The sequence below is a fragment of the Halichoerus grypus genome, chromosome 5 (genome assembly GCF_964656455.1).
Source record: "Halichoerus grypus chromosome 5, mHalGry1.hap1.1, whole genome shotgun sequence".
NCBI classification, from domain to species: Eukaryota; Metazoa; Chordata; class Mammalia; order Carnivora; family Phocidae; genus Halichoerus; species Halichoerus grypus.
This window is the reverse complement of record NC_135716.1, coordinates 144,940,888-144,961,857: the sequence shown is the minus strand read 5'-3', so window position 1 is coordinate 144,961,857 and position 20,970 is coordinate 144,940,888. Positions and strand designations below refer to the sequence as shown.

The following is a 20,970-nucleotide window of genomic DNA, read 5'->3' as shown; positions in this document are numbered from 1 at the left end:
TGTCTTGTATGAGGGGTGTGACCCTGGGCAAGTGACCCAGCCTCCATGAGCCTCATGGGAATACGAGAGGTCAGAAGACCTGCCCAGCCTGATCCACCAGGTGCAGGCTCATGCAGCATCTCCAGTGCTGATGAAACCCTTTTGGAACCCAGCCCTGCCAATCCAGCCAGGAGGTGGCTGATGATGAATGCCCTGACCATGTGGAGGCACCAGCAGGGTGGGGCACACTGCTGTTTCCCAAGACGCCAAGAACCTCGCCCCAGGGCTTGGCTTTGTGAACCTAGCTCTGCTCTGGGCTGGGTGCTAAGACTTCTTGTCCCAGTGTTCCTGCTTTCAGCCGTGTAACCTTGGGAAGGCACACTCCCTCTCTGCTCTTAACTTTATTGTTTGTGAAATGAGAGGGCAGGTTCTGACAGTCTGTGAGATCCTTTTCCATGTGAACACACTTAGCAGAAGCTTTGAATTGTGCTCCGGAGCTTTGCAGCAGCCCCCTGGCGCATCCATCGGCCTGCACGTGGGGCAAATTTCACTCCTGTGCTGTATTCAAGCTCTCTTTAACGCGCTGAACAATAGCATCCACAGTCACAGGTCATATATAAAAATTTCACTCATTGGAAGCCATCCATATTGACTTATGTTTTCAGTGATTGGCTTATAATAAGTAAATGTTAAAAATATGAACTTAAAAAATATAGTAAATGCATACCAAGAAAGTACTGCCTTTACCTCTTTTATATATAAGGGATTAACCTAAGTTTCCATTTGCTATAATGGTACTCCTGTTTTTAAAAATGCTGGAAAAGGGGCACCTGGGTGGCTCAGTCGTTAAGCGTCTGCCTTCGGCTCAGGTCATGATCCCAGAGTCCCGGGATCAAGCCCCGCATCGGGCTCCCCGTTCAGGGGGAAGCCTGCTTCTCCCTCTCCCACTCCCCCTGCTTCTGTTCTCTCTCTCTCGCTGTGTCTCTCTCTGTCAAATAAATAAATAAAATCTTAAAATAAAATAAAATGTGGGAAGACATTGCTTATGGAATTATGACTTTGATATCCTAACATTTTAAAAACCTAAGAGTCTAAAATTCCAAAACTGTGACGAGATCAGTCTGTGATTCTTGTGTTTTGGCATTCCACAGTTCTGTGCCTCGAAAGCCAGCTCAGGGAGGGGTGTCCCACCCGAGCCCTCCGACTGTTGTATGGGGAACCCTGCACCCCAAGAGCCTCTGTGGTTGTCTGTGGCTTGAGCGGACACAAGTAAGGCGTTGGGTTTGGGCCTTCGGAGAAGGGAGGAGGTTTGAGTGTCTGCAGAGAGGCCTGGAGACAAGAGGAAAGCTGAGAAGAGCAAAGCCTCTGCTCCCCTCACTAGACTAAGGGGCAGGTTTCCAGGCAGAGGGAGGGAAGGTTAGGGATCCACAACGTAAGAGGCATTAGGTAAGGCCTGGGGAGGGAGAGTGTCACCGGCTCCACACAGATGGCCCTCGTGCATCTTTTACTCCAGAGGACTTGGGGTGGGGTGCCAGGGGTCCCTGCGCCCGTAAGTGATGGGGTGCTGCAGAGGGACGGGCAGCAGGGGCAACCTGGTGTCCTCTCCTTCGTCCTGATGCCATGGTATGGGATAAGAAGGACCACAGCGAGCACAAGACGCCTTGCTCCTGGGTACAGTGAGACCCTCCCAGGGCTCCCAGGACTGCTGCCCTGAAGGTGGGAACCTACAACCACCATGACCACCGCTGGAAGCTGTCCTTGTCCCTGAGCTGTGGCAGCAGGGCCACCCAGGCTCCGGAGCTGCCGGCAAGCCTCGCCTCAGCCCACAGCTCTCCTCCCCCCGGCCCCCGCAGGGCCCCCCTCTCCCTGCCAGGCCCCCCTTGCCTTTCTGGTAGCCAGCAGAAAAGCCTCGGCTGGCCACGTGCTTGTCTGAGTGGAAGACGACAGACATGACGTGCCAGGAGGAGGTGAAGGGCGGCGGGGGCACCCGGCCGCAGAACCTCCCCAGCAGGCTGCCCTTGTCCCCCGAGGCCCCGTTGTACACCTCCAGGTAGTCGAAGCCGCAGGAGTCGTGGTACTCCAGGTCGAAGGCGTGGAAAGTGAGCAGCACCGAGGAGCCCTCGGCCACCACGATCAGCCAGCTGCACTCTGTGTTGTAGGGGTAGAGTCTGGGGAAGTTGGGGCTGGAGAAGTTTCCGGAAGGTGCTGAGAGCACACCCCCACATTTGACACCTGGGGCAAGAGGGAAGAATGGCTCTGTCAGTGCTGGGGTCCTGGATGGTAGAGCCGGCCACAGACCTGGGTCTTCGGGATGGGGTGAGGGAGCATGAGGCCATGACCCTAAATCAATTCACTGATGCACATGTTTGCTCATTCATCTGCTTAATCCTCAAATACTTATCAAGCACTCTTTTATTCATTCAACAAATACCGTCTGAGTGCTAAGCAATGTTCTAGGTGCTGGGGTTTCAGCAGGAACAGAACAGACAAAAATTCTTGCCTTTGTGGAATCTCCTGGGTGGTTCTGATGGGGAACGCAGATGATAAACACGGTGAGTAAAATATAGAGCATACTGAAGAGTGATTAGTGTTATGGAGAAAAATAAAGCAGGGAGAGGAGACAGACACGTTGGGGCAGATCTATAATTTTAGATAAAACAGTACTATATGCCAGATCCTAGGCGTGTAGCGTAGGGAATTTAAAAATTACAAACGATAATACCCCCACCCTCAGTGAGGATGGGCACAGCCTATTGTACTCTCACAAGTACGTTCTTATACGCGCATATTTGCTGATATTTAAAAAAAAGAAAACAATGGAAGGAAACTAATAAAAATGATTCTCTGTCAGGGGAAGGAGTAAACAGAGGGGAGGAAAACAGGCATGAAGCTAGACCTTTTTCAATGAGACCTGTTTTATAATTTTGACTTTATAGTCATGAATGACTTTTTTTTTAAAGATTTTATTTATTTATTTGACAGAGACACAGCGAGAGAGGGAATACAAGCAGGGGGAGTGGGAGAGGGAGAAGCAGGCTTCCCGCTGAGCAGGGAGCCCGATACGGGGCTTGATCCCAGGACCCTGGGATCATGACCTGAGCCGAAGGCAGACGCTTAACGACTGAGCCACCCAGGCGCCCCTCATGAATGACCTTTAATATAATTTTTAAATTAGCAAAAAACCATTTTAAGTAACCCCTAAAAATCCCAAACTGAAACAAATATCGTATACATATATCAAGTTGGAGGCACATTCATCATGGGGGGGAAATGATTTCAAATGACTTGGAAATACACTTTTTTGACTGTACATTCCTAGAGGGATATATCCCCGGGACAAAACGAAGCACAAAGAACTCTGAAACTTGACTCAGGAGACTTACTGTTTGTAATAACAGTCAGTACTGCTATTTTACAGTATTTTAAAAATTGGAATAAAGCACGTCTGCTAATGTCAATAGAAGCTAAGATGTTCCGTGTAAGAAGAGAGCAATACAACCATAAAATTAAAAAATTAAATAGAATGCTTGTGATCCTCAATTTGAATTAAATACAGTATGAATTTAAGATTTATTTTTGTTTCTAAAAAAAAAAAATTAATTTCCTAGCTCTGTTCACTGAAAAGGCCAAAGAGCCCGTACCAGGCCTGGGCTGACTCAGCACGGGGCTCTCCCGGGGAGCGCACTGTGGAATGGGAGGGCTGTCAGCAAGGCCACAGGGGGCCCGAGGGAGGAGGGCTAATCTTGCTGGGCCAGCACTGTTGGGGGCTGGGGGGACAAGATTCACAGGGAAGGTGGTGTTTGAGTTTGCCCAGGAGGGACAAGAAGGTTGTTAGTTGGGGACAATTTGGAGGGAGGAAATGGCACGTACTCACAGTCACCTAGCCTCCCCGAGCCTCAGTCACGCATCTGTGAAATGGGGTGTCTGTGAGCACCGATGAGACAGAGCTTCTCCTTCAAGGGCCTCAGATGCACACCCAGCTCAGGTTGTCGGCTCCCTGTTGGCCCCTGCGTCAGGCCCGGCAGGAACCCTGTCTGATTCATGCCTTTATGGCAAGAGGACAGAGGGATATTCTGTCCGGTGCCTGTCCTTGTCCTTCCCCCAGCCCTGCCCATGGGACAGGAAAAGCCCTGGGAGTGTTGGAGCAGAATTCCTGTGGCCAAGGAGGTCCCAGGTGCCAGCACAAGCGTAGGCCTTGTCCTCCGGGACTCAGCCAGACGCCCTGAACCCCAGGATCACCCTGGGGCCGCTATAGCTCCGGAGGCTGGAAAATGGGAACAGCTAGCTTCTCCCCCTACAGGAAGGAGTGAGACGCCTGGGGACCCAGCCCACCTCTGCCACCGAAGAGGTGACTGGCACAAACCCTTTCCTTCTTTGAGCCCCACTTGAGCCTGCAGGAAAACGAGGCACTGAGGGCTGCTTGCTGAGCCCCCCCAACATGCACGCCCCTTGAAGTTCAGGGAAGTGATACTGTTTCCCAGACAGGCACACAACACAATGGGGATGGAGCAGCACAAGGTGACCTGGGGCCAGGGTGCTGGCACAGGGTTCTGGGAGCTCCCAGGAGGGAGCCTCTGAGGCTGATGGAAGGATGTGGAAGGCTTCCTGGAGGAGGTGGTGTTTGACCCAAGTTTGATAGATGAGCCACATGTTCTCAGAAGGCAAAACAGAACAGGGATCTTCCAGACAGAGGGTGAAGCATTTCCAGAAGGGGGTATGATCCTCTGCCAGAGCTTGGGGTGCCCAAGGGACACAGGGGACCGAGGCTGGATATTATATAGAGAACTGGGGCCAAACCTGGGGGACTCCGAATGCCATCAGGAAGAACTTTGATTTCACCTGGCTGGTGGTGGGGAAGTACAGCAGGCTCTCAGGAGGAGGATAAAGTCTTCCTCCAGCAAGAAACCTTCCATTGCCTCTGAGCCATTCCCTTAGCCCTTGGTAACTATGTCTCCTTGGACAGGTTACTTAACCTCGCTCTGCCTCAGTTCCTTTATCTGTAAAATGGAGGACTCATACCCACCTTGAGGTTTGTCCTGAAGATTAAATGCAATCGTATTTGTAAAGCATCCAGTGCAGAGCAGGTGCTCTGCAAATACTGCCTTTCACCTTCTCTGAAGCAAATACACCCTCAACTCAGCCAACTCCCCCCAAAAAGGCCTCCTGCTTTCTGGCCTCCCACATGGAAACCTCCTGAGACCCTGGCAGCCACCTGCCCCCCCGCCCCGTCGCAGAGCCTGCCTGTGTCCTCCGGAGCTCCTACCTTTCATGGCGTGGGCCCTGGGGCCTGGGCCCAGCAGCAGCACCACCAACACCAGACAGGACCCCAGCTCTGCCAGCATCCCCTCACTGGGGGCCCCCACGGGTCTGCAGAACTCGGGGCAGGCCAGGATCTGAGGGTCTGGAGCAGGGGAAAGGGAGATCAGTCTGAGAGGGCCTCCAAGTTAATGGTGGTCTGAATAATTCATTGGCCCCTCGAATTAGTAAGCTGATCCCCAGGTGCTTCCTTCATTCCACCCTGAGGTGATGGATCTAGTGTCACCGGTTTGACACATTCTGAGATCTGCACTGGCCGCCCTGGATCGGGAAGGGAAGCACCTCAGGGCGGGAAGGGCATTTGGTGGTAGAGAAAGGGCATGAGTCTTGGGGCTAGGCAGATCTGGCAACCACCCTAAGTCAGTCTCTAGCCTGCCGGGTGGCCTTGAACAAGTCATCTAGCTCCTCTGGGTCTCAGTCTTACTCATCTGTCCAGTGGGGCCATTCAGCCCTGCCTGTAGGAAATGGCAGGCTGTGACCTATGCTGCAGCCCAATGGCTGTCCCATCCCCACCCACGGGGGAGCTGAAGGGACCTTCTAATTAGTGGGACAAGTGGGAAAGGCATCCTTCAGACATGCTTAGATTAGCTCAGAGGGAGGGCAAAGGAGGCTGGGGTGGGCAGCTGATGAGGGAAAATTCTATCTTCATGGAAGAAAGCAGCCAGAATAACAGAATGGGAAAATTGTATTGTGCATCTCCTAGAGCAACCATGGATCCGGGCCACAGTGTAAATTCTGGCCAGGAATATTAGATATTCCCTCCTCAACTGATCCACAAACCCTGCCTGAGAATTACTCTGTGCCAGGCTGGGTGCTAGGAGCGAGGCTGCAGGAATGCTCTCAAGGGCTCTGTGTCCAACAGGAAACAGGCTCTACTTCCTCTGGGAGCCGTACTTGGTTCTGTTCAGCCCAGCGCTCATTCCCCAGCAACTTCTCTGTGCAGAGCCTGCACAGGGCATCTGAGGGAAACATGGCACGCTCCTGCCTCCCAGTGAGGAGCCTGGGCTCTGGTTGGGCCCACAAGGTCTGATTCCCGGCTCTGCCGCTCCTGCCGGGCTGGGGCAGCCTGGGAAAGTGGCCCAACGTCTCTGAGGCCCGGTCTCCTGAGCACGAAGAGGAGAAAGCTAGTAGCTTGTCGTCCGCTGCGAGGATTAGATGAGCCGGCGCCTGGCTCCGTGCTTGGGAGCAAGCATGATTTTTATTTACCTCAGAGGGACTCAGAGGGCCATCTGCCAGACCACATGCTGCTTCTGGCCCATCCTTGTGTCAGGAGGTCCCCAGGGAGCCCTTTGCTGCCAGCATGGGAGGCCACCTGGAAGGTGTTCAGCAAAGAGAATTGGGGATGGTCGGGCCTGAGGGATTGGCTTACCTTTGGGGCTTGATTGGCAGCAACAGAAAGGTTCTGCTGTCCTGGGCCATCTGAGGGGACAGGAGATTTAATCGCCCCCATTGTGTGCATGAGAGAGGGTGCTGACCTAGTGCCTGCTGAGTGCTGGGACCTGGCGCCAGGAACCTCATGCCCGTGCGCATGTGCCCTTCCAATGTCACAGGTGCACGGTAGACTCCCTGCCTCACAGAGGAGGAAACCAACACCTAAAGGGTCTGAGCCCACTGTCCTGGGTCGAGCAGCTCCACAGGAAGACCCTGCAACAAGGATTCAAGGGCCAGTAGCTTATTTGGGAGGTGATCCCAGGAAGCACAGGCAGGGGCATGGGGAAGTGAGTCAGGGATGAGAAGAAGCCAGTTGAGGGCATGGTGATGAGCCACTGCCACTGTGGACAACTGAGGCTCCACCCCCATGAGCACCTCCGGGAGATGGTGTAGACTACGGCCCCACGTTGTTCCAGTGAGGGGTGAGGAATGGCCCAAAAGTGCAGGGGTTGCAGGCAGAAGCTGTCTGCATGCCCAGGAATGGTGAAAACCAGGGATGTGGGCGGGGCCATGGTGGCATCGGCGGAGTCCTGTAGGACAGAAGACTGTGGCCCTTAGTGCGGCTTCACCCTTGACCTGCTATCCCTGGAATTACTCACCTCTGCAATGTTCATTCCACCCCTGAAACAGCCATCTCTTCCCATGCTCCCTGCAACCTCTGGTCTCTTTCCCTGCCCTTCTCCCCACACCTGGCATACCCTTTGCCCTATCTTCTCTCTTGGGCTTAGAGTCCAGGGTCAGGGCCATCCTGCTCTTTCAAGACATCTGCTGGATCAGCCCAGCTGGCCGCACCCTCCCTTGCAGGCCTGGGCCTCTGAGCACTGCTGGGCAGCACGCCGTCACCATGCAGTGGCACTAGCACCGTTTCAGCATCTCCAGCCCTTCCTGGGTCTCAGTTCCACCCCCCAGCCTTTCCGTGTTTCCCTAGGTGGCTCTCTCTCTGACCCTCCACGGACATCATCCCAGATGGTCACCAGTCTTCCCCTATAATAACCCCAGCCCCTCCTGCAGAGCCAAAAAGACGTAAAGCAGAAACCCCTACACCTCACAGCCCTCACCCTGTCTCCAAGTGCTCACACGTCCCTTCCCTCCAGCCTCAGGGAACGGTGGTTCCACATCCTGTCCGAGGCCAATTCCCCTCCTGTGCCCAGAGCCTGCCCCTCTCACTGCCGTAGGGACCTAACCCTGTATTAGCTCCCCATTCTCCAGGTCCCCAGCCTTGCCTGCCTGGCTGCCCTTCTCCCATCCCCATTTAGGCATCATGGGGGTGGCTGGGATACAAACACTTTCCATGAGCCTGTTTCCCTCCAGCTCGCACCCTACCCATCTGCTGGCTCTCAGAGCCTGGCTTCTTGAAGGCTGTGTCTTCCCTTTCTCTCCTCCTCTCCTCCTCTCCCTCCTCTAGGGTCTACAGGGCTGTGGGCATATTACTGCCACAAAAAAACCCGAGGATTTGGTCAGCAAAGCGCAAGGCATGGATGGCTGTTGGGCAGGCAACCGGCGGTAACCACCAGAGTGCCCCTCGGGCCCCTCAAAACCCACAGCGAACTCATCACCACTCCCCACCCCCAAAATTGCTTCTCTGGGGTTTCCAATTCTAGGTGGTGGCACGACCAACCCACCGAGCCGGAAATGTAGCAGCTGCCTCGGCCTCCCTTCCCTTCGGTTCTGCACTTGAGCTTGGTGAGCACTTCAGGCTCTGAAACAACTTCTGAAACCACCGCTCCCCACACTCACCACCTGGCTCCTGTCTGCCCACCTCCCTGGCCGGCGCCCAAACTGCTCTCTGCCCTCATCTCTCCAAAACACGGATCTGACCGCATCACCCCTCTGCTCAGGATAAAACCCCAAGTCCTCCGCTTGGTATTCCTGCTTCTTCAGGACACCCCAGACTTCCTTCCTGTCTTTCTTCCCCACATCCCAGCCACCGGCATCTCCCTCACTCCTCACGTGCTGTGCCCTGAGACTCAACTGCCCCTCTCTCTATCCCATCATCCCTTGACAGACTCTTAACTCATCCTTCAGAAGGTTACCACCTCCTCCAGGGAGTTGTCCTGCCCCTACCTCAAGCTGGGAGAGTGCCCGCTCCCTGGGAGCACCTGTAGCACAGAGAGGACCACCTGGCTTTTCTGCAAACACCTTGTCTTCTAGGGCTTTCGCTCCAGTGCCCCACACAGGGCTTAGCCCAGAGCACACCATCTCATTGTCTCCGTCCCCGCTGCACACCGTCCCCTAGCACATACTAAGTGCTCAGCAGCCATTGATGGATTGAACTGCTCGGGAACACACTAGGAAGTGTCCCTGTCAATTTGAGTCCATGCTCATCTGTGTCCAAAGCGTGTGCTTTTACCCCCGCTCAGGGGAATGGCAGGGCGTCTGGTGTTGTGACTTTGCCCGGAGCTCCTAGAACCAAGACCATGTGGGTTCAGACTGCAGCTCTGGCAGCTACTAGCTGTGTGACCTTGGACAAGTCACTTTGCCTCTCCGGCCCTTATTTCCCGAGCTGTGAGGAGAACCGTGGCCACCTGTTGGGCGTTGTGAGGACCAGACGGGCGAAGGCACGTGGAGTGTGGAGAGGGCCAGCACTAAACTCGGGTACGTGCTCTCTCTCTCCTCCCGCCTTCCATTTGTGCGGACTCCCAAGGCTCCACAGACCTCAGGTCAGCTTGCACTGTTCTTTTCATCTCTCCTGGATGTCTCCTCTGCGTGGGGCCTCCCCTGCCGGGCTGCCGCTCCCTGCCATCAGCTGCCTGGCCTCGGCTTCTCTCCCCATCCCCAGGGGAGGTGGTGGAGAAGGAAGAAAGGCTGCCCTTAGCCTGCGCACCAGGGTCCTTAGCGAGTGCCCAAGCCGCCCACAGGACAGTCAACCCCGGGGGCCCGGCGGCCTTCCAGTGCCAGGCTGTGCAGACTCCCACAGCCAAGCCCTGAGGACACACTCTCAAACTTCCAGGGGGTGTCTTGGCATAGGGATGACTCTCCTCCCCATGACTGGCTCTGCCGCGCCACAGACACCTAGCAGACACAGGGAGGCCCCTGAGGAGTGTTGTGAACATGTCTGGGGTGGGGGTACCTGTCTCCGTCACTGTGCGGATTTGTCCGTCTCGGGGCGCACCTGTGCCATCAGCTGGTCGTGCTGTTTCCTCGGGCACACGAGCCCTTCTTGGCGTCTATGCATCAGGCACCAAGTACACTCATCTCTCTGTGGGTGACTGTCCGTTTCTGCGTGTGCATATGCCCTTTGCAACTGCACCCAACACCGTGCATTCAGAGCCGTTTCTTTGCACATGTGCCCATCTCTGTGCATGCACACGGATCACACCTACTGCTGCCTCTGCATAGACACGTGTCTCGATGTCTGTGGATATGCATCTACACCTGCACCCTCCCTGGGTGTCCATCTGGGTCTAAGTGCCAATGTCATAGCTGTGTGCACGCATGACCGTGTCGGGGGATCTGCGCCTCTCCACACGTACACGTTTATCGTTTTAAGAAGCTCATGTCTATTTCCACGGGTACACAGCTTATAGGTCTGTGTCTCAGTTGTCACCTCTGGCCGGCACGTCTACCTCTGAGGCTCCTCTCCAAGCCAATTTTGTTTTCCCATCTGCATTCTGTTACTCCACCTGGGTCGGGGTAAGTTACCCATGGGATAACAAGGTGCTGCCTCAAGCCTCCTCCCACAGAGGTCTGAGCTGACAGAAGGGTGTATGGCAGAGAGCAGGGAGCAGGGAGGCCGTGCCACCCCAGGGGATTCCTGGCTGGGCCGCAGGGAGTCACACCTCTCCATTAACCAGGGCCCTGGGGACTTAGGGGAGCTTCCCACGAGGATGGGCCCGGTGGCAGAGGCCAGGAGGGAGGGACACCTGGGGAGCACCCACACCCTCTCCTCCCGATGTCTGCAGGGACTGGCCCTGCAGGGTGGGAGATGAGCATGTCACATCGCAGACTTTCTCTGCCGGGACCTGCTAGAAAGCCACGGGGTGGCACAGGGTGAGTGGGTGAGGATGTGAGGGAGGAGCAGAAGGGGAAAGGAGGAGGGAGGGAATACAGGCAGCCAACAACTAGGAGAACCAGTGAAGGGAAGGGTGAAGAGCAAGGGGGAAAGCTGAAAGCCGGGGAGGCAGGTCCTGACCGAGACAAGGCTGGTGGTGGGCTGGGGGGGGGGGGGGGGAGTCCCTGGGGTGGACAGCAGAAGGGGGCTGCCCCTCACAGCCCTGGGAGCCACAAGCCAGGCCCAGGGCTGCGACTCTGTGAAGATGACACCATCTCCCTCCCCCAAGTCTCCTCTCTCTGCGTCTGTTTTTCTCTCAGTTGCTCTGCCCTGTCCTTTCCCAAGGCTACGCTGCAAAGGCCACATACTGGGAATGATGTCCCAGAAGAACAGATGTGCCAAGGACCAGGTGTCCTGGGAGGCCCCGGACAAGGACGTGACCTTCACAAGCCTCCGGCTCCTGGGCCAATGAGAAGAAAGTGAGGAGGGGGCCAGGATCGCCCCCTTTGGTGGGGCCTTCCAGGCCCTGGGTCCTTCCACACCTTATCTCACTGAACGTCCCAACCACGCAGGGAGGGGCTACTGCCCTCATAGCAGAGTGGAGGAGCTGGGCCTGGCGAGGGTGGGCACCCTTGCTCCTGGGACAGGGTGAGAACCGGGGGCCAGGCAGAGAACGGGCCTCTCAGAGCCCTGCTCACCCTCAGCAATGCTAGGCCACTGCCATTAGCCAGGGTTTAGGGGAAAGGGTGACGGGTCTCGGTTCAAATCGTCCTGGGTTTGGACTCGTGTTTCACATCTGAGAGGTAATGTAATTTTAGGCAAGTCACTCACTTACCCGTGGAGCCCCGGTTTCCTGGTGTGTGAAGTGGGTTTACTAATCCCGCTCTCCATCTCCGTGGGCTGCTGCGTGGATTAAATGCAAGGTCGGAGAGGCAAAAGGGCTTTGCAAACTGTGAAGAGCTGTGCACCATCGGTGTCTTGGGGGGCTACACTAACAACTGGGGTGACCGTGATAGTGAGCTGGGTGGTGGGCGAAGCCCTTTGTGTAGGTCAGGTCGTCTCCTGTAATCCACACATCCCTCTAAGTAGGCCCCCCCATCGCCCAGTGCACAGACTGGGGCACAGTGATGACCCAGGATCATAGTCCTCCTAAATGGCAGGACTGGGATTCCAACCCAGGACCATGGAGCTGCAAGGCTGGTGCTGAGTACTGGGTGGGATCCAGGGGAGTCTGACTGAAGGTGAAGGCGGTCCTGGAAGGATTTGCAGGGCCAGGAGCAGAGGGGTGGGGGAGACTCAGGAAGGAAGCCTCCTGCTGGCCCAGCTTCTCTCCTCCCGTCCCTTTGATGGCCAATTAGTCCAGCTTCTTTGGCAAGCCAGGACCTTTAACAAGGTTCAAGGTTACATACAGGGGAAACTACCCTGGTGACCTTCCCTGCCTCAGGAGAGGCGGCTGGAATGGCGGTCCCAGGATTACAACCTCCAGGGAGGTGTCTAGAGTGTTCTACGGCCTCCTCTTACCCTCTGGGCCCTCATGTCCTTCTCACCCGCCCACCATATTCCACCTCTTATACCTCCACCCATCCCCACCCAGAGCTCAGGCTCCTGGGAACCTTCCAGAGCGTCCTGCCTTGCACTGGATACCAAGCCTAAAACCTCCCTGCCCCCCAGCAATTGTTGAGCTCCTACTGTTTCAGGCACATTCATATTCAGTCATATCCAAGCTATGTGACCTTGGGCAGGTTCCTTAACCTCCCCCTCTGTGCCTCAGTTTCCTTATCTGTAAAATGAGAATAATGAGTTAATATTTGCAAAGGGTTTAGAAGAAGAGTACCTGGCAAGTAGTACATTCTATTTACTAATATATTTAAACAAAGTTAAAAATCTTTACAAGAATTTTGCAAGGGAAGGATTACCAAGCTCCATTTTATGGTCTGGTAATCAGAGCTCAGAGAGAGTTGCTTTTATTAGTTCATTTATTCAACGAGCATTATGGAGCACCTACTGTGTGCCAGGCCAATGCTCAATATTTTGTGCACTTTATCTCACCTCACCCTCACAGTTCTGTGAGGAGGTGTTAGTATACCCCAAGGTCTCCAAACCCCTCCTGGGAGGCAGGACTACCCTGGGGGAGACCCCGGGCGGCTGACTGTCTCCCCCAGTACCTGATCACTGGGAGAGAAGCGACCTGTATTTTATCGGGGCTGTATTTTGGCCCATGGCATAGAGTAAGTGCTCAATAACTATCTGTCTAGAGAAGGGGTAAAAGTATCCCTAGCTTACAGATGAGGAAAGTGAAGTTCAGAGTAATGAAGCGATTTGCCCAAGATCACGCAACTGCTCAGTGGTGGAGTTGGGATTTGAACCTAAGTATAACCAGCTCGAAAGCCCGTGTTCTTCCTGTGACACCGATTCTACCCACACGGAGGCCCGCTTTTGAGGAGGAAGATGAGGTCTGAGCTGGTTCGCAGACTTCGGTCGGAGGGTTGGAGATGCCTGGAGTGGCACAGCTGGGGGCTGAGACCCCTGCAGCCTTTTTCATTGAGACCCCTGGTCCCTCCTGCCTCCAACCTGCCCACCTGGCTTTCTCCTCAGGCCACTGGCCATCCTGGTCAGGGAAGCAGCGCTCCCTCATCAGGTCCCCCATTAAGAAGGGGGGGCCCCTGAGCTTCAGAAATTCCAAACGCAGAAGGGGCCACACAGCCTCCAGGGCCTCATTGCAGTTTACTGCTTGAAAGCTTACCTGGGAGTAGAGGTGAGAGGGAAGGGCACAGAGAGGAGGAGGGGTGGGGCGGCCTGAGGAGGAGGGTGGGACGGGGCCTTGGGCCATCTGGGCTTGGAGGAGACTTCAGAGAGCAAGTCCAACCCCCTTTCCCACCCATTTCTTGGCTGTGGAAACGGAGGGCCAGGGAAGGCAGAAAGATGACAGAGCCTACCTTCACAGAGTGTCCAGGCTCTTTCACATTTATTCTAATAGCTTCTGTGACCCTGGGGGACTGCAGACACCTCCAAAGTCAGCGTCTTCAAGAAGCCAGCAGAAAGCCTGCACACAAGCAGGCGTTCAGAAATGCTCGCTGAATACACGAAGGAAGGAGTTACTTAGTTCTCAGAATAATCTGGTGAGGTAGGGCTTACTATGCCATTGAGGAAATAGGCTCAGAGAGAAGGGAATTGACAACAGCATCGCAGGCTGCAGGAAAGTGATCTCCAGACGCCAGGGACACACGTGGGGTGGGCACCAGAGTGCAGGGGGTTGAGGAGCGAAGGGAGGTGACAAAGGAGACCCTGCAAGTTGGAGGCAGCTCTTCAAGGAGAGGCTGAAAATATGGGAGGAGGGAGGGAGGGCAGAGAGGTTGAGAGACAGAGAGTGCGTTCTTCTCTGGAATAACACGGAAGGAAGGCAGGCTATTGCTGGGTTTTGTTGAGTTGTCATGGGGGAAACTTGGATAGACTTCAGGGCTGGTTGGATGGAGCCAGTAAAGGCTTGCTGGAGATCCCCTGAAGCCCTTCCTCTGGAGCATGGGGGGCAGTTCCCCGAAGGTGGTCACGGGCCTGGGCGTGAAGGTTTGCTTCCTGGCAGAGAGCCCTGCTGCCCTTAGAGGGGGCAGAGGAAGGGGATCAGGGCTCACGGAGACCCCATTGTGGGCCAGGAAGCACTGCACACTTTCCTTACACCATCTCGACCCCACCCCATGGTCATGTGACTCCCACCAGCTCATTCATTCGTTCAACAGACGCCACGTCAACATTCACTGGTGAGGCATAGTGCTAGCTGGGGTGGTGGGGAGGGAGCAGGCAAGCTACGGACCCCTTCCGTCCTGCAAGAAGACCACTTTCTCCACCAGGTGCTTTACGTCTTGAGCATCTGTCCGTTTCTTTGCCTATGAAACAGGGAAGCTACTGCTCTCTAAAGATCGTGAGCATTGAGATACCTTAGCAGACCCTGTTCATGTACCACCTCTGCCGCTCACGCACCAGGAGGAAGCTGCAGAAAGTCCCTACAAGCACCTGGCTCCTGCATCTCTCGGTCTCAGGGCCCCCTGGCTGCCAGGCACTGAGCCCACCCCTGGGAGGCCACAAGTGTGGGGAGTTGGTGCCCTGGAGCAAGCCTCAGCCCCCTAGGGCACTTACTGTAGGCTGAGCCCCTTAGAAGCCAGGTGAATCCCTGTACTCATAAAGTTATTCTCTGTGTTCCTGGTTCTACGCTCTAGTTTCCATTCCACTGTTCCAAATTGTACGCTCCAACGTGGGGCTCTATGTTCAACAGAATTGGCTTCCAGCCCAAATTCGATATTCCTTGTTGCAAGCACCCCCATCACCTCCCTCCTCGCCTCCTTCCAGGAGCCCTTGTGGTCAGCCAGGCCAGAGGCGAAGTCCCCCCAACGTCCGGGTGGAGGAGCTGATGCAAGCTCACTTGCCCCTGAAGCTGGCCGGTATGGCCTCCCACCCGGCCCAGTGTGCCCACCTGGCCGCTGAGCTGAGTGCTGCCACCCGGGACCCAGTTAAGGCTGTCAGCCCGCCCCGTTACAAGCAAGTGTGCTCCATCAGCATGTGGAGCCAGGGGCAGGATGATGCAGCGGCCTCCAGCCAGAGCCTGTGGGATCCACGTGCAGACAGCTTTGCCACCTCCCACTCTGTGAACCCCACGCTCTTCTGTGTGGCCCTGGTCCACGCCATCTACTTAGAGTGAGCCCTGTGGCATGAGGGTTCTGGCCCCATGGGGGCCCTGTGCTAAATACTGGCTAGTCGGTGACCTGCGCAAACAGCACCCCCCAGGCGAGGCCCGCGGCTCCCACAACTCACGGTCCATGCGAACGAGGAAATGAATGCGACGCATCTGCACTGCCCCTCCTCGGGCCACGCAGACCACCAGCTGCTGCGCTCGTCTGCCTCTGGCTGGAGTGACGTCCACCACGTGCAGCCCCCAGCTAGCTGTACAGATCAGAAGCTCTCAGGGGCAGCTATCTGGGTCTTTGATTAATAAAAAATGGGAGATAAATGAATAATGACTTAATACATGCAATTTGGGATCAAAATCTTCCAAAGCATGGGGAAAATAGTAAAAAGGGGGGGTTCTGGAGAGTGGAAAGTTTGCGAACGAGCGCTCTTCTCAGAGGCCAGCCATGAGCCAGGCACTTGCTGGGGTCGCCAGGGAGACAAGAGAAAGGAGGGGGCTGGGCTCTCACACCCGCTCTGTGCGAGGTGCTGTGCTCGAGCACCACACACGTTCCCTTCAGCCTCACATAACCCTGGGAGATGGCACAACTGTCCCCGCTTTGTGGATGAGTAAACTGAGGCTCAGAGAGGCCAAGTTATTTGCTCTGGATACTTACACAACTGGCAAGAGATTTGAATCTAGGCCTGCCTCACTTGAAAAGGAAAACAAATAAACAAAAGAGTCCCAAACTGTGGTATATAGAAAGTCACTCCGGTTTGTGTTTACGAAGGAAAGCAGAGGGACAAGCAGAGGGAACAGCATGTAAGCTGAGTGCCAAGGTTGCATCTCCTACTTACTGTGGTACCCGGACCAGGGCACACAGTAGGCACTCACGACAGTTTCAAATGGAAGCTGGACAAGCCTGGAGACATAAAGGGGCATAGCCTATCCTGAGGGGGTGGGGATGACTGTGTTTAAGCCTCTGGTTTCTGAAGCAGCGTGACCAGGCACATTTCATCTTCTTTTTTAAATCTTTCATTATGGAACGATTTCAAATACAGAAAAAGCAGACATCAGTGACCCCATCACCCAGAGTCACCCGATGTTCATATCTGGCCATATTCATTGCAAATGTTTTTATATTGAAGCGATGCAGATAAAAAAAGACTGCTCACCCCACGCCATCCCCAGAGGTCACTATCACCCTTGCAGTTGGTGTATCCCCTTCCTGAGCATTTGGCATTATTTTGTGTTTTTAAACTTTCAAAATATTGGTATCTCACTATACATTGCCTTCTACAATTTGATTTTCACTCAATTATGTTTTTTTTAATTGAGTCTACGTTGATACATGTAGATCTAGTTGGTTCATTTTAACTGCTATGCGTTATTTTACTGGATGAATATAGAACAATTTATTTCTCTATTCTCTTATTGATGGACATATGGGCAGTTTTTATTTGCTATTTCAAATGGTGCAGCAAAGAAAATCTTTATACGTGTCTCCTGGTGCACTAACGTGTCACATATAACCTTTATAACAACTGCAGCATGTTGGAATTTGTGCATCCCAACGTCACCTTGTACAATTGCCTAATGTCTTGGAAGCTTGGTTTTCCTCATCAGTGGATTGGGGTAATAAAATAGCGTGCATCTTGGGGACAATACGGTGCTTCAACATAGAGGAGATGCATTTTGCAACCTGTGAAGTACTCCATGTATATTCCCTGTTTATTATGCGGGTATTCGACATTCAAGATGTGCTGAGCACACTCTCACACTGGGGACACAATGCACAGGCCCCAAGACAGCCCCATGATGTGCTCACCTGCGCATGAGGCAGGCAGAGCCGCCGCCGCAGCAGGATGCACAAGAACCTGCTGGCCGACCTGGCCTGCAGTGGTGGAGGCAGGCGTGACTTCAGAGGGGAAGGGATAGTGAGCTGAGTAAGTCCTCAGGGGACGAGGAGCCCAAGGCGAGTAGAAGAGGGGAGGGCGGGAGGGTGGCCCAGACCCAGACCCAGAGGGTAGCAAATGGGAAGGGCCGTACTGACACGGGAGCAAGAGCGTTGGGGCAAAACCTGAGAGCTGGAGGCGAGGGGCCAAGGACAGAAAGTAAGTCTGGAGAGGCAGGCAGGGTTGCGACGCTGTATCCTAGGGCAACAGGGAGCCACTGAAGGATTTTCAGCAAGGGAGTGACAGGCTCAGATCTGCAGGAGATCTGCTGTTCAACACTGTCCCTCCAGTTGACAATAATGTACTGTGCACAAACTCTGTTAGGAGGGTAGCTCTCATGTTAAGTGTTCTTTTCTTTTCTTTTTTTTTTTAAGTGTGATGAGGTTTAATTTTTTTCTAGAGAATGGAGAGGGGTTGTGGGAGCCTAGGTGAAATGCTCTTAAACTGTCCTGGAAAAGTCAGGGAAGGCTTCCTGGAGGAAGAGGCATCTAGGCTGGGACTTGAAGGATGAATAGGAGTTGGACCACACACAGGCTCCAAAGGCCTTCCAGAAAGTGGTCGCTTTTCTGTTCAGAGAGTTGCTGCTATTCTTTTCTTCGATCTCCTGTTGAGTTCATAGGTGTTCAGAATGGTTTGATCCCTATCTAGCTGAATTCCTGGAACCAGACAAAATTTAGGTCTCCTACTCCTCTGCCATATTGCTCCTCCTCTCTCTCATGTTAAGTGTTCTTATCAGAGTTGCAAAACCAGGTCTGGTGGCAGTATGGAGGGCGTGAGGGGAGAGGCTGGGAGACCATCGAGGGGAACATAGAAGTGTTGCAGGCAAAACACTGAGGGGGCCAAACTCAGGCAGGTGTCCTTTGGCTGCCATCACCCCGACGGCATGCCCCCCCCATGCCATGCAGTGGGTGTGGCTTCATCAGGAGGGATGGGCAGAACTGGCTAGCCGACAGAGGCTTGCCTCCAATTCAGACAGTCCATCCTCACACACCCCAACCGGTCCTCTTCTAAGGCTAACTTACCATCTTGCAAGGCAGGAGCTTTCCAGTCTCTGGACGATATGAGCCTTTTGGCATACTGGTATCAAGGGCATGGCTGGGTCTTCACCATTGTCCCATGGTAAGAGACCCCACTGTATCCAGACTGTATGGATGCCCTGTGAGGTGAGGGGAAGGGGAGGGTGACACATTCTAGGACAAGAGGGGCTGATGGTTATCACGGAGTGGCTGTGTCTAATGTCTAAACACCCAACATACAAAATGGGACAAAGACACAAAAGAACTGCCCCAGACCCTCATTTCTTACGTGGGGACTCCCTACCACCCCTAAGTCTGAGTGTGAAACCTCTGGCACTGTCCCCCAGATGCCCACCAGGGTTATTTCCTGGACATGGGCCAGCTTGGAGATGTGCCTGCAACTTTTTGGGCCGTGTGTGCAGGAAAACCCTCTCACAAATGGAGGTGACTGCAAACCCTGATATATCAATGGGATGAACACAGAACTGCTCTGGTTGCAGGGAGCCTGGAGACCCCGTGTGGCTGTCCCCTCATTGCTGCCTTGCCTGGAACCCTAGTGTCCTACAGAGCCCGGTGTGAAAATCACCGGTTACCCAACTCTCCATACAGGCGCCACCAGGGGACCTGGCTTCTCATGCCAGCTCTGCGGCAAACTGTTTGACCTTGGGCACGTCTCTTCGCCTCACGGGGCCTTGCTTTCCCCGTTCGCACAATGAGTCTAATAGACGGGATGCTTTCTGGAGTCCCGAACTTTAATTTCTGGTGTGAGGAGGGCTGTGATTTCACGACCATAAAGTTCTGATTCCATGGTCCTCTGATTCTGAGATTTCATGGCTTAGTATTCCCGCCCGCTGCCAGCCCCAGCTGAGGCAGCACGGTGGAGGCCAGGCGGTGGAAAGCAGGATTCATTACGAGCGCCGGGTCCGAGGGGAGGGCTTGCCCCACGCAGGATGGAGGGGCGCGGTGGGGAGGGCAGTGGGGGTGGAGCGGAACCAGCAGCGGCTCAGTGGGCAGAGCAGGGAGAGGGACCCAGGTCTCCTGACTCCTGCTCTATCTTTAGATCTCCATAGCAACCGTCACCAGGGCTCCGGAGCTGAAGGCGGGCTGAGCTGGCTGCCTAGCGGAGCGAGGGGCGTTCGTTTCTGTACCTCTTTTGCTCAGGAAAGGACTCTGGGCTGGGCTCTTGAGCCCGGGAAGGGAGACTGAGAGCGAAGCTGTTTGCAGCAGGAAAGGCCTGGGCCCAGTACAAAATAAAGGTAGTCCAGGGCCCACCTTGCCCGGAGAATGTCATCAGGTCGCAGAACCCGAGACCGCTGTGTCAGGCTTGAGGCACAGGAGGGACATGAGGCAAGTTCCTCCTCCAAAGAGCTCTTAGCTACCCCTATGGTCATTCCCTAAACACTCCGCAGCAATGCAGCTGAGCCAGCCCTGAGGCCACAGCAGGACACGTAGCTTCCAGGGAAAGCAGGTTTTAGAACAGGCATTTCTAGGGCAGGGTGGGGTGGGAGTCCCAAAGCCCTCCAATCTGAGGCACCTGGGAAGCTCCTCCTGCACCTCCTCCAGCCGGCTTCTACTCATCCTGGGCTTGGCATGGACCGGGCTTTCTCCCTGGAGTCCTCCCGGACTCCCACGCCCCTTCCCTGGGGCTCCTGCCGCCCCATCTTCCCTCCACACAGCAAGATGTCTGCCTGAGGGAGGTGGCAACCTCGTGAGGTAGGGGAGAGCTGCAGGTGCACAGAGGTAAAGACATTCACCTAAGGTCACCCGGCCAGTGAGTCTCCTGACTCCGGTCTGTGCTTCTTCCAGTGTTCCAGTGGCAGGACCGGGCCTGGGCTTTGGAAGGGAGGCCAGGGCTAGAAGAGGAAGTAGGAGTCCTTGGCCAGGCCTGCGCACAGCAGGCACCTGGCCACGTCCTTGGTAAACTCGGCTGAGCCACAGACCAATGCAAACGGCTTTCTGCGACAGGAGCCAACCAGCTCTTCAATCAGGTCCTGGGCCAAGCGGCCAAAGCGGGTCTTTTCCCGGTAACTCCAGGGAAGCTTCTCCAGGGAGTTCTCCTGAGACAATGAGAAATCATGCGGGTGACTACTGGGAAGTCTTCAGAGTTCACGCGGATCACTGTCGAACGAGGAAACTGAGGCAGAGGGGTGGGAAGGCAACCTTCAGCTAGCCCTACCACAGGCCAGGGACTTCTTGGCACTGGGGCTCTGATTACCCTCATAACAAGCCCGGGGGCGGGGGGATGCGTATCCTCCCACAACAGGGGAGGCACAGCGAGGAGGGGGCGCATCCCAGGGCACGCAGGGAGGCAGGCCCCACCAATTCTCGCTGCCTCTCGGGGGCCACTGCCCCCGTCTCTCCAGGGGGATGTTTTCTCCCCAAGACTGGGGGTCTCCCAGCACCTTTGTAAGGCTGCCTGCCACCATCACCCTGGGAGCGTAACACGTGTTCATGCCCTTACTGACGGAACAAGTACTGACTGAGGGCCACTCTGTGCCCGGCACGGTGCTTGGCACCGGCATGTGGCGGCTGCTCGAATCAGACAAGCCTCCTGGTCCCACTCCAGCTGCGTATGTCGGGGACCCGAGGCAGCAGTGCCTTACCCGAGGGGGGCATGCTATTTCT

The 20,970-nt window shown here is 55.0% G+C and overlaps 2 protein-coding genes across 7 annotated transcripts in view; both read right to left on the bottom strand.

Annotated features, from left to right (window-relative positions):
* The window catches only part of CDCP2 (CUB domain containing protein 2), a 24,086-nt gene extending 8,437 nt beyond the window's left edge, over positions 1 to 15,649 (bottom strand). The window contains exons 1-3 of the mRNA XM_036121426.2: positions 15,521 to 15,649; positions 5,243 to 5,380; positions 1,864 to 2,211 (exon numbers count right to left, since the gene is read on the bottom strand). Coding sequence (XP_035977319.1) covers positions 1,864 to 2,211; positions 5,243 to 5,380; positions 15,521 to 15,554 — 520 coding nt within the window. The 5' untranslated portion in view covers positions 15,555 to 15,649. The remainder of the gene's footprint in view (positions 1 to 1,863; positions 2,212 to 5,242; positions 5,381 to 15,520) is intronic.
* Positions 13,628 to 20,970, bottom strand: part of CYB5RL (cytochrome b5 reductase like) — a 24,953-nt gene continuing 17,610 nt past the window's right edge. For 2 of the 6 annotated variants that reach the window (XM_036121439.2, XM_078073110.1), the window contains one exon: positions 19,077 to 20,402. In XM_036121439.2, coding sequence (XP_035977332.1) covers positions 20,199 to 20,402 — 204 coding nt within the window. In that variant the 3' untranslated portion in view covers positions 19,077 to 20,198. Of the gene's footprint in view, positions 15,689 to 18,351; positions 20,403 to 20,970 lie in introns of those variants that run through there. The other 4 variants (XR_013448174.1, XR_013448175.1, XM_036121442.2 and 1 more) reach the window with 4 other exon arrangements.